The sequence below is a fragment of the Sitodiplosis mosellana genome, unplaced genomic scaffold (assembly GCF_009176505.1).
Source record: "Sitodiplosis mosellana isolate CC-2019 unplaced genomic scaffold, AAFC_SMos_1.0 Smas_scaffold_2, whole genome shotgun sequence".
Lineage (NCBI taxonomy): Eukaryota > Metazoa > Arthropoda > Insecta > Diptera > Cecidomyiidae > Sitodiplosis > Sitodiplosis mosellana.
In genome coordinates this window covers 2,197,686-2,210,709 of record NW_022595245.1, presented here as the reverse complement: position 1 = coordinate 2,210,709, position 13,024 = coordinate 2,197,686, and the positions used below count along the sequence as shown (strand labels likewise).

The 13,024-nt window shown below is 38.9% G+C and overlaps 1 protein-coding gene across 15 annotated transcripts in view; it reads right to left on the bottom strand.

Annotated features, from left to right (window-relative positions):
* Nucleotides 1–13,024, bottom strand: part of LOC129565429 (neural-cadherin) — a 261,698-nt gene that overhangs the window by 67,089 nt on the left and 181,585 nt on the right. The window contains exon 1 of one of the 15 annotated variants that reach the window (XM_055440350.1): nucleotides 2,684–3,325. The exons of the other annotated variants lie outside the window; for them this stretch is intronic. Within the exon in view, the coding sequence (XP_055296325.1) occupies nucleotides 2,684–2,735 (52 nt within the window). The 5' untranslated portion in view covers nucleotides 2,736–3,325. Of the gene's footprint in view, nucleotides 1–2,683; nucleotides 3,326–13,024 lie in introns of those variants that run through there. 15 annotated transcript variants of the gene reach the window in all.

Genomic DNA, 13,024 nt, shown 5'->3' with positions numbered 1-13,024 from the left:
AAATCTACCAAGAAAACTCCAATTAAATGAATGTCATGAAGTGAATTTGTCAGTATTGTGGTGCATGCTGAAAAGAAGAGAAAAATGGCATTCCATCGCAAATAAGTTTTCTTCCTTTCTAACTCGCTCCTAGTATTCAGTTGAGCAAATGCGAAGAGAAAAACAACATCGGCAGCAGCAAACAACATCACATTCATCGTTCAATGTATGAAATTGAAACGCAAAGAACGGAAACAATAAAACGTCTCAACAATATGAAGCAATTGTAAACAAGTTGGCAATACGGGCGAAGTCCCTTGCTCGACACCAAGCAAATGAGTGAGCTCGTATGCGAAATTCACCGCAGATGAGAGACAGAGACGAAAAAAGGGAGAAAGAATGCGCATTTTGTTTTCATATCACGTGTTTTAACTAATGATTTTACGTGACAATTTCACTCAATATTGAATTCGGTTTGCTGATTCTCTCTCGACCCTCAGATCAACTGCATACGTGATTATTTCAAGTGTGTGTCGATTTGATGACACACACATGCTTTTTGTACGGTACGATATGCGGTGTACTCGTACTATACTGAGAGTTCTTTAATTGATAAGCCTTGTGAGATTGCGATAGATAATATTGAGGAAACGTTAGTCCATTTTAATTATAATGTTTTCGACCTCTTGGTTAGATTGATAAATGTACCACACGTTTATGGAAATGGAATGGAATCAAGGTTTTGTGTACACATGTGGTGTGTATGAGTGTGTGTTTGTGTGGTTGAAGCTGAGAGATAAACACTAATCTTGACTTGCATAATGGATCTACTGAGCCCTCAGAGGATATTCAAGCCCAGTAAAACTTATTCAAACAATGGATTAACGTTTTATCAACAAATTAGATTCGTTGCAAAAACTTGGGATAGGAGCGTAAGTCAAGAGCCGCATGCAAATACCACACACGGACACATCCTCTCTCTCGTTCTCTCTTTCTCTCTCTCTCTCTTGATTACACAAATGTGCAGTGAATAGCCCAGGAAATTCGATTCGGTCGAATTTCTTTATGGTGGGTTTTGAATCGAATGCTTCGATCTTGGAACGTATTTGTCGAATTATTTATTGTTTTTAGTGTGGTGTATGCTTCTTGAATGTTCAAGTCAAAACAAATAAATATTGAGGCAAGCAGCAGCATCAGCAGCAGCAGCAGCAGCAGCAAATGCGTTTTGCTATCACTTATATGCTGGCGATGCAAATATTTCATTATATACATACATAAGTGGCTATTAATCCAATCCTGCTGTGTCTTACCATACTCATTCAGTTGTGAAATTTATTTTGAATTGTTTATACGCCTCGAATGCTCGTTTGTTTATTATATTTGATTTTCGATGCTGTGATTTAATTCCGCACTTATGCTGCACGTCACAATTTATCCGAAATACTTGTTCGTGCATGTTTTTGTAAATTTTGGTTTTTGGTAGCGTAGTTTATTGTTGTTATTGTTCCTCCTACTGATTTTGACATTATGCATTCTGACATTTCGATGGAACAGTTGCATTTGATTTAAAGTTTTAAGTCTGATTTTTTGGCTCGAGCGAATTATTGTGGCGAAATTCGAAAATGTTGTTGTTTTCCCTATGTCTCTCCCTCTCAGTTGCCTCCTTTCGCACTCACTGCATCGTGATTTCAAAGGGAACTTCACAATGGAAACTCAGTCGCACAAAAGTCATTCGACTGTTTGCCACTGACCAATCATAACACAACATCCAATTTCAAACAGTTTTGCCTGTGTAAACAAATTATGGTTTTGTACTGCTGTTATTTTGTTTATCTTGATATGCATCGCATCGCATCGCATCGCAATTGAAAAACCGAGATTTGTTTATGATATTTAAACAAAATGAAAAAAAAAAAAACTAAAGCAAACTGCAATTGTTCCCGCAATCTGTGCGTTCGCATAACATTCGCTGCGGGACAGAGGCGATCTGTTTGACTTGTTTGAAGTTTTCGACCACAACACGTATTATTTTGAGCGACTGAAATAAATCCCGATTTTGCATTCTCCGAAATTGTATGATAGTGTGCGTTTTGAGCGAGAATATCTCGTAATAATTCGCTTAAATCAGAATTGTGGTAACCACCACAACCGTTTATTTAAAATTGAAATTCGGGAATTGGCATCCAAGTGAAGCGGTTGGATTTTGATGTGTAAGAGATGGAGAACATATTGTTGTAGTCACGCTCAATCAGTAAATATGACCCGAAAAATCGATACGTTTTTGTAAACACAATGGGGGATTGGATGTAAATTTGAAAAGGACAGCGATTTTCAAAATGCAAATAAAGGCAATGGCACCTTTACAATAAACCTTTCTCCCGTAACGCATCATGTCGTGTAGTCGTTTTATTTGCATTTTGTCGGTTCATCCCGGAACATTCTGTCAACAGCATACAACCAATTATGATCATGATACTAAACAAATTAATGCGAAACATACTTGATATCCTTTCGAGCAAAGTCAAAATTTGCTAGTCGAACAATTGATCGAACACACTCATTATGACGAGACTCGGCATTTAACAAACACAATCTATTTTAGTACAAAATTCGAAAATTCAAACACACACACACATACACCGCATTTATTTGAATAGATTGAATGATGTTGATGGAAGTGAAGTGAATGTTGGTTACTACATACCTAGATATGAGCTATTTGTAAGGACCCAGAATATTTTCAATGGATCAACCATAGCATCCGCATGGATCGGTGTGATGAGTACTAGTCACCATAGCAGTATCGTGGCACAATACCACCACAATCGTACAAAACTATCCATTTTGGCAATGGATCTAATTGCATCCACTGCCAATGCAAACGATGTTGTTGTTGTTGACAATGGTTTTTTTGTTGGTGCACTCTGTGCGATTGGTTCACTTTTTGCTGTTATTGCTGGCGGTATTGCTCGTGCTGTTATGGTTTTGGTTGTTACACTCGTTGTCGGTGTCGTCAACGTTGTTGATTCGATGAAAAACAATTGAACGGGCGGCGCATTCATACCGCTGATACACTAATAAATTCTCATTCACTTTCAGTGCGACCGCTTTTTTTGCCATCGGCAAAGCACTACTAAGCCTCGCGCATATCAATCGCATGCTCATAGGTCAGGTACATAAATCATCACGGAATTTATTTTTTATTTGGTTTCGCGTTCAAACGACAAAGTGAACAATCAAAAAACGACACGTTCGTAAAAGATTAATTTTTCTGGTCGATTTGAAGGAATGGTATCGCTGAGGGAATAATAAATCACTCCATTAAAATCACATGGAAACTTTTAACCATTTTTTTAAACGCAAAAAATATTGCATTCGGCCGAAAAATACTGGTTTCGAAACGTTTCGATGTTTTGTAATGGCGCGGTTTTAGTTACAGGTACCGAAACACATTTGTATACACACACATACACACACTAAAAGTAATTATGGGCAATGTGTCACTTTGATGATCGATTTCGTGTCGAGTTTTCAATTAAAATGTGTGCGTGCAATTCGATTGAGGCAGCATGAGAGCGATACGACTACGGCGTTCGTTCACATGATGTTCGGTCATAGATGATTGCACTGAAAGCAGTTGTCGTAACATGTAATTTCGTATGCAATGAATGGTCGAATTACTGAATGCGACACTCCATCATACATAATCCAAATTCAATTAAAAATTATACATGCAAAAAGCCAACATACACACGCGCGCCACACCATTCACTAAACCGCTTTTACACGCCATACGCTGTAAAATGTGCTGCCTTTTTTTCTATCTATCCACCCACCATTCAACTCATTCACATTTATGGTTTTCTGATACGATTTTATTGCGGTTTGCAATTTTGTATCGGTTTTTGCTCTCCTTTCCACCACTTCGGTGTATATGTATGCTCTTTTTTTATGACAGTTGGTCTATGGATGGCATCGCATTTAATGCATTTTGCATATCACTTTTATCACTTTTCCATTAACTCTATTTCTATTTTCGCGACGCTGTGGTACGTATGGTTTTTGTTGTTCAAACGCTCAGGCATATGCATACACGGGTAAATTGGTGCACATTTTTGGCGTTTTGTCTAATCTGTAAAATCTATTTTATTATAAACGAGCTCCAGTTAATGTTATCTTTATGCAGTTTTCGTCCGTTTAGTAATGAAATATGACGCTCGAGTAGCATGAATAAATCTTCTTTGGTGTGAACAGAACACCGATTGTGTGGCAGCGAGCAAGAGAGAGAGAGAGAGAGAGTGAGCGAACACACATTCATGAGCGCTGTAGCCCAATGTGTATGTGGTTTGAGCAAATGAAATTAGAAATGAATAAGTGCATGTATAAATGGTGCGAGCGAAAAAAGAGCCTGCATTGAGCAGCAACAGCAGTAGCCGAGCGGGCTGACTCGTGAATGTGGAATGTTGCAATAAATTTATTAGTTGGTAAAATTAAGTTAAGTTTATTGTTTCATTTTAGTCTGATTTTGCTATCGCAACCATACCGTACCGTTCGGTATATGCAAGGCCCGTAAAACAATTGCAAACTTCAAGCAAATTGGATTTCTTCAAATGTGTGTTGGCATCGCTCTCATACGCAACTAGGTTACCGTTCGGGTGAAAATGACGTGCCACATTAGTTGTGCAATGTGTGAGGAAAAATGGCAAATAAACAATGCAATAACACAATGAGCGAGCGTGAATGGTGAAGAAAACCTGGTATTATTAGTTATAAAAGTTTCGCCCGTGAGATTAGGATGCTGTCGCCGTCGCCGTTTTTCGTTAATTAAGTGAGAAATTGGCGCGAAATTGCGAGACAACAAGGCTCTTGGCATTTATCAACAATGAGACAAGAGGTGGCGACGCACACTGGCTACACTATAATAATGATAACGCACACACACACACAGAGTGGCAAAACATAACGATGGATTTGGTTTTATGCCGGAAGTTGAGATTTTATGATGCTCTTCGTTCACACATTTGCTTGTGCAAATTTTTAATAGAAAAACTTTTCGCGCGCACATCATTGCCGTTTTTCTCCTATTCCGGTCCAAATGAATTGAATGAATAAATGACAAGAAAATGAAGCGAGCGTTAGGTATGCGCGGCGTGCACAATTCGTCAATCATTCATCAGGCTAATTATGACACGGAATTTATAACGAACGTCCGCACTCGAACGGAATTACGCCAGCCTCGAACATTTCAAATCTATATAGTTCCACTGTTGGATTTGAAAGTCGAACCAAGCAGACCTATCGAGTGGAAAGCACATGTACGGACACAATGGACTACTGTACAAAGCTTCTCTCTCTGCCTCTCACACAAAAAACACTCTAGCTCTATAAAACTGGTAACAATCCATATTTGCTTTAGCCTCACGTCGACAAAAGAATCGCTCGGTACCATTTAAATAGCTTTTGAATTTTTGATTTTGCTTCATTTCCACGTTCGCCGATACCAAAATGCAATGCAAGGCTACAGCTTCATATTCTCGGATGGGGATTAACCAAGTACACACCGAAGAGGGAACGAAAAAAAATCGGACACAAATTGGATTCTGGTGTTCAAAAGTATTACACTTTTTTTTTTAAATGGATGGACAAAATATTTCGCAACTTTTTCCCACTAGAGAACACAGCGGTGTTTCATTTATTTTTTGTTGTTGTCTATTCGATGAACGAGAACCGATCCTAATCGGATATGCACAGCACAACACAATGGCTTGATGAACAAGTGTAATACCGATCGCAACGAATCGTAAACATAAACTGAAATGCTGTGTAACACGAGATGAAATGCTATTGAAAATGAGCGACGAACTGAATTGTAATCCACCCATCAGTGAGGTTGGAGCAAATGGATTCCCCATGGTTTTTGGCTTGAAATGAAAGATTGGTGAATTTCTCCAACCATACACTCAATCATTATTGTGTGTGTAGCACGGCGTGTTATTGCAGTAGGTTAGTTGGTCGACGGACATGCGTTGTATGGCATTTTGCATTTTCACCACGCAAAACACTCCGTTTGTCATTCTCCAGGCACCGTGAAGCGAGATGTCCAAGACGAAGAAGAAAAAAAAACAAACGCCACCAACAAACACACTTAACATTTATTTGTTTTCTTTCAACGAGTACTTTTGTCTTATCACACCACCGAAGAAGAGAGTATCTATAGATATGTGAGGGATACACATGGAATAGAACAATGTACAAGAAAACCATTTTGGGAAATGAATGAGTTGAAAACAAATCGTTGAAACGACTACGACTACGACGACAGCAGAAAAAAAAACACCCAACAAATGAATTGAATGTAAAATGAGATTGTGTACGCATTCGAGCGCAAGTGAAGTGCTCGAAGTGTGTGTTCACGCAAATAGTGTTTGGGTTTGCCAAGAAAAATTAGACAATTGTGTTTTTTGAATGGATAAACACTTGACAAACAAATAGATTGGGCGCGCTCACTCTTTACCTCCCACTCGTTCTTTTTTTTCCTTTGCCTTTTTCGAATAGATGCCTCGAAAAACGAGTTGAGGAAGATAATATTTTTTTTCTCGATGTGTTGTTGTTCCTGCTGAGAATGTTTGGCTTTGCTAAGCTGATGTGAAATAACAGATAAACTGAGTCTCTTGCTCTCTGCCTGACGGGGCGCATTGTGTATGTGGAACAAAAAAGCCGAATAAATTCCAACGAATGAAACGAAAAATTCAGACATTGACTTAGAGCTTAGAGCCATCATTTTATGCATTGGCATCCCACTGACACAAAGGCAACGAGCTAAAGCGAGAGAGCAAGAGTGATGATATCGATTGCTTTTTCGCCATCGATTCGTTTCATTATTCAAACGGTCGTAAACATTAGTTCGCCCAAGCCGAGGTGTGAACGCTTCATTTTGCTGAGCTTTAAATTCATTTTTGCATCAATTGAACCATTGATATGTTTTGAGCGCCGTGATTGTAACCAGCATTTAGCTTACGGTGGAATATATTTCGATTTGCATCGAAGGGAAGCACTTTTTTGTTGCTTGAAAACATCGATGTCTAAAAGTCCTAGCGCATCATATAGTGCGACACCAAATCTTGGGGCTATTCTGAATATAAATTCAACATCTCTGCATATTGCTCTTTGATGTGCACAAAACATTGTGGGTGTGCGTGGGGTCAGTTGGCAAGAGATAAGTTAAAGATCAACCGAAACGGATATTGAATGAGAGTGCATACATGTTTCTGCGGCGAGCGCATACACATTCCAAAAACTAGACCACATTCACTAAACGGCACATGTCCAAACTCAAACAACTTGAAATTGGTCATGTTAATTTGCGACTAAAATGGAAATCAAATTTTCTAGCAACAGCCCGAAACAATGAAAGCTTGAACCAATTTCACCACGTAATCGATTTTATTGATTTTAGCAAATTGCGTTTTTCTTTTTTGTTAGTTGATCCAGCTCTGCATTTGACGCCTATTCCGTATCTTAACCCTCTAATGCATTAATTTTTCCCAAGGGAGTACTGGTACTTGGTTGATTTTTGGCCATAGATATTCAAAAAAATATTCATAATCCTGGATGGTTTAGTCAGGAAATTCGATTGAGATAAATCAGAGAACAATCAAATCCATTGTTTAAAAGTATCAAAAATGTGTCTAATTTGAAGTTCGAATAATTTATTTTGTCAAATTTTTGTTTTTGCACACATTTTTGTTTATGACTTTACAATCACACTACATAGACAATTATTGCCAAAGACAAAAATAAAGAGAAAACATTGACAAATAAAAATTCTCCTTGAAGCAATGTGATCCGATGTACGGTTTACGTTCTAGAGGCATTCAAATTTTGCCCGTCTAGAGGCGGTTGTATGCATTAGAAGGTTAAGCAGGAATGACCGAAAAATGCCTCTTGTACATACTGATTTCAATCCATTTCGACTCCATCTCGAAATTTGAACACACATCAATGTCTGTTGTACCGATACAATTGAGAAAAAAACATGGCACGCATTCTCGTTGATTGTGAAGTGAAATTTGTTACAAAGGTACACCATTTTGTGTTTGTTCCGCATGAGTTTGTGTTAATGCGTTTGAATTTAATCCGACTGATTCGTTTTAAAATTCTGGTAAACAATCTGTTGGAACAAAGCATGCCTCAAACCATTTACTGTTTGATTCAGAGTAAAAATTATGCGGATTGAAAAATGTTCCAAAAACTAGTAGCTCATCAAACCGAAATGCATATATGAAAGAGCAGAGGGAGAGAAACAAAACGAAAAAAAATTTGGTCCGTTCATCTGCATCAATTTGTGCAAAATTCTCGTTATGAAGCATTCGTTTTAGGTTTTCGGTGTGCCAACCAAAGGGTGAATAGAAAAAACTATCGCAAACAAAATTCGATTCGTTCGATTGCTCTCAAGCGAAGCGGACATACTTTTGGATCCATTTGTGTGAGCATTGTTCGTGGGAAGAATGACAATTGGTGTGACTGGACGCTTGCAAAATCGATCGAAACGCAACCGAGAAAAGAACGAGACGAGGCAAAGAGGTCTGCTACTGATACAGAGTGAACGAGATGGAGCACTTAAGGGTTGGCCACTTTTTGCTTTCGGTATATTTTCGATTTGCGCATACTGCGGAACAAATGGACACATTTAATTGGATCCGAGTAATTGTATTTCTGTTAAAATGTTCGACTCATGCGGGATAGTAAGCAAGTTTCGGTGTGTGTTTATCTACCACCCTTTCCAAAAACGTCTCACTGTCGCTTTCCCTCAGTGTAGGTAGACAAACATTTGTCGATTTCCAATGCAAATCGATTGTTTGGATTCTATTAGCATTGTTCCGGAAAGATAGATAAATCTTTTGCCATGAGCGAAATCCAATTCACATCGTACGTATTTTCTTTTGTTCGGTCAACTGTCGTCGTCGTCGTCGTCGTTATGTTTGGTTAGTAGTTTTTGGCTCTCACGCGATGAACACCGATATAGAGTGTGTATGTGTGGTGATGATTTGTCGTTGGAAAGGTGTGAGAAACGTGTAGGAAATGTTATTCGTTTCGTTAGACAAATCTGCAAAAATAAAGAGACCGAAAACGATTACCGAAACGACGATGATGACGATGACGACGAGTACGTGTATGTGAATATATGATGAGCTAAGATAGAATATACTCTACGTACATTCTCTTTCTGGATTACGTGCACCGGGAGAGAAAAGTAAATGGATTGTGTGCGCCTTTGTGATAAGTTTATGTTAAAATAACGTTTTTTCACCTGATGATAAGCAATCTGTAATAGGTGCACCATAAAAAACCGACCATAAAACCTGACTGAATTCAGTGTGTGTGTGTGTGTGTGTGTGACACATCAATTGGCAAATCTCCTCATCGGACTAAACCTTTTACCGCCCTCCCTGCCCGGTTTGCATAGCATCAAATACATCAACAACCAGCAGCTAATTCGATTTACCAAAAATATTGCGTTCTCATACAAATTAGGCAGAGATCTTGATTACTCCCAAAAACCAACATGTCATGCCACTATTTTCATTGCAGACTTGGATTGGTTGCGGTGCGCTATTTCGCACAATCATGCGATGGCCATCTTTCGACGATTTTATTTTTCGGTTACAATGCGGAAATGAAAATAAATTCCAAAGAAATAGAGACGGCTTTAAAATTTATGCCAGTTGTAAAGATCAACAAGGAATTTAATGAAAATGTGCAAAGATTGGATTTACAAGAGAGCGAGAGAGCGAGAGAGAGAGAGAGTTAGTAAGAGCGAGGAAAAGTGCCGTATATGTTCAAGTTTTCAATGCTATAATGGTAACAGTGGAAAACGAGCGTTGCACAGCTTTTGAAAATCCGAACACGTTTGGGACGCATTCTTTATTTTCAACTGCCTCTTATTTTATATGCTTTTTCATGCTGAACTCTTGAGCTCTTCTATCCCAATTGCAAGAGATACCAAACTATAAAGCAAAAGCGAGCGAGCGAGCTAATACGGCTTTTGCAATTATGGCACGACAACATTGTACAAGTTTACATATCGTCGCTCATTTCATACGTGATGATATTCGCCCGTTTCATGTTTGTGTAAGCCGAAAACGAAAATATTTTTCCTGATGCGTATGAAGTTCAATTGCATAAGCACTTTTCGTACATAGTTTTTCTCCTCGACCCACTGGAATCGCCGAGATTTTAACTTCTCGCCGTTCGTTTTGCACACGTCGTATGTGTGTGCGGTTTGCCAAAACCAATTTATTTCATCGTCGAAAAATTTAAAACAGTTTCCGAATATCGCAATACACACAACGAAGAGATAACTTGTGTTCTCGTTTACTAGATGCGCCTAGCCAATTTACCAAAATACCAACTCTTAGTTTATGGTGAACCATTTGAATGCAATGAAAGATCGGATGTGCTACGGAATGTTCGGAATCAGTTATCATAAATCTGATACAGAACCCAGTGTCGATTGCATGAACGCATACACACGCACACAGTGAGCTCAGTTTCAGTGGCTGATCAAGGTGATAGAGATTACTTACATTCAAACAACGACTGTAAACATTAGGTCATTTTTGGCATAGAAACATATGTGCCCACAATGTGTTCACACCAAGCATACACAACGGGCTCCAATTGAGAGATAATAATTTGTAGCAAATCAATATTTTCACATGTTCAATTTGCCTTGTGATTGCGTGGGTAATTCAAATACCCGACCGAAAATTGGCACACCAGACCCAAACCGATATGATAGAGCACGTAATCAAATACTCGCTCCATCTTTCTAGTTATTTCAAACAAATGAATTATTTACCGAGTAAATCATGTTGCTGCCGTCTTAAATTGCCATAGTTTCGGATGGCTAGTTGCGTAGACGTTGTCTTATGAAATGAATATATTATTCCAGGAAAACCGAGAAACTTCAATTAATTCATGAGAGAGAGAGAGAGAGAGAAAGCGAGAGAGAGAGAGAAAGCGAGGGAAAAAACGACAAATTGAACGAACGCCCAAAACTTCGACCGCAGTTGCAATGATGAACGAGTTGTGAAAAAGTTTTCGACGGCGCAGCGGAGGAAAATCAACGAGCTTTTGTTCAAAGTAGAGCAGAAAAAAAATGATTTGGTGGCTATAGTAATAATCATTGTGAGCTAAACAATTTTACATGTAATTTAAAGGGTCCTACCAATAAATCTTAAGTAGCGGAAACGCTAGGCATAATGACTTTCGATGAAAAGAGATTGAACCGTTTCGAGAGTGCGGCGAAACAGAGAGGCAGCACGAGGATGATGAGAACTCTTTGGAATGATGACGATGAGGGATGAGAAACGCAAAATGCGGCTCATTTATTCGCTTTGACTCGTTTTCATTGTGGTAAAATGTTGAAAGCATTTCTAATACGTCGTTTGGCCACATTTATTATAGGCGTTTCTTTCGGAAAATCTTTTAAAATCAGGCCAATGACAAAAACATAAAGACCAAATTATTATCTCGTTGTAGTATCGTTTCATTTCGATACAGTTGAAACATCTACTGGATATTCATCTTTTTCACTCAGTCACCCTCATCCTTTCCAGCTTGCACACACACAAGCACACACTCATTTGGTGTTCATATGCTCTGAATGAGAATTTCCCATCGGTCCTTTTTCCCTGTGGACACAAAATGTGCGCATTGTTTTTAAGAGTTTTCTTCATCGACTGGTGAGGCCGACTTTGCGGCACAAGAAGAACTATATGAACAACAATTCGAATTTGAAAAGTTTTGTGAAAATTCGCTGGGCGCTCGAAACTACACACTGCACATACTTTTGCACAAATGAAACTTATTTCCAGAAGACGGGCACGATTTCGAGCGAACATAATTTGTTTTCATTGATTTTACGCTGGGCGAATTCCATTGCTGCCATTTGGTGATGCTGCTGCGGCGGCGGCTGCTGCCACTGATGCTGGGCCTACTCTTCATGCAAAACGCCGCATCGTAGTAAATTTGTGATCATCAGAGGCTTTAAATTTATTTCCGCATTTTCATCGTCGGCAGTCAAGTATTTAAAGATTATTATTGTCGAGTTAATCTCGCACAGACTCACTGCCACTATGTATGTGACTCTATCCCTATAACTCGGCGATATTCGTTATGCTCGCTTTTTTGTTGCGGTCGTTTTAAAATTTATCTTTGTCATATTCTTTTTTCTCTCTATCTCCTTTGAGAGCGTGAGCGCATGCACGCGATTTGCGTCTTCATTGAATAGCTCATTTTTGGTGTGGCCGCTCATTTATTATGCCATTCTATTTTCAAGTAAAATGCCGCTAATTTTATTCCGCTTTCTGGTATTATAGCCGCTGTATAGGTCTGCTGGTGCGATGCAGAGAGTTTTCGGTTTACAGTTGATAAACTTTCGGTCGTGTTATTCGACCAATGCGTACTGATGATGCCATCGTCGACGCTTTGCTTGGCAGTGGCGAGAACTTGAATATATACATTTGAAAACAAGCAATTAAACTGACTTGTTCTTTGCTTTTGCTCTTTTTCTTCCTTTTTCCGTCAACGCTCGCGCGCCGCGCACTCACGACATTTCGATTACACAATTCGTTCGTTCAACGCACCATCAGCTGGAAAATGTTACAAATTACATCAGCTGCGGTTCATGGAAAAAGATTTTTTACAACTTGTGTTTCGCTCTCACACACCCTTGGCCTCCTTCCCGAAAATTCCGTCAACACTCTCGTACTACGAAAGTCTCGTAGTCAAGCATCTGTGGCGAAATTCAAGTTTTCTTCCCGGAAAATACAGTGACATTTCGTACATATGTAGCAATTATTTAGTTCGCGCTTTTTCGTATTCTCAACGTTCACAGCCACTGTTCAAAAAGTTTAATTAGTTAGATTAATAACTATGTACAGTCATGACTGCTACATTTCAATACGGATTAAATCCGGCTGCCACTGAAATCAAATGTCTTGATTTTTCATAAACAAGAAACGAATCTCGTTCGCTTCCT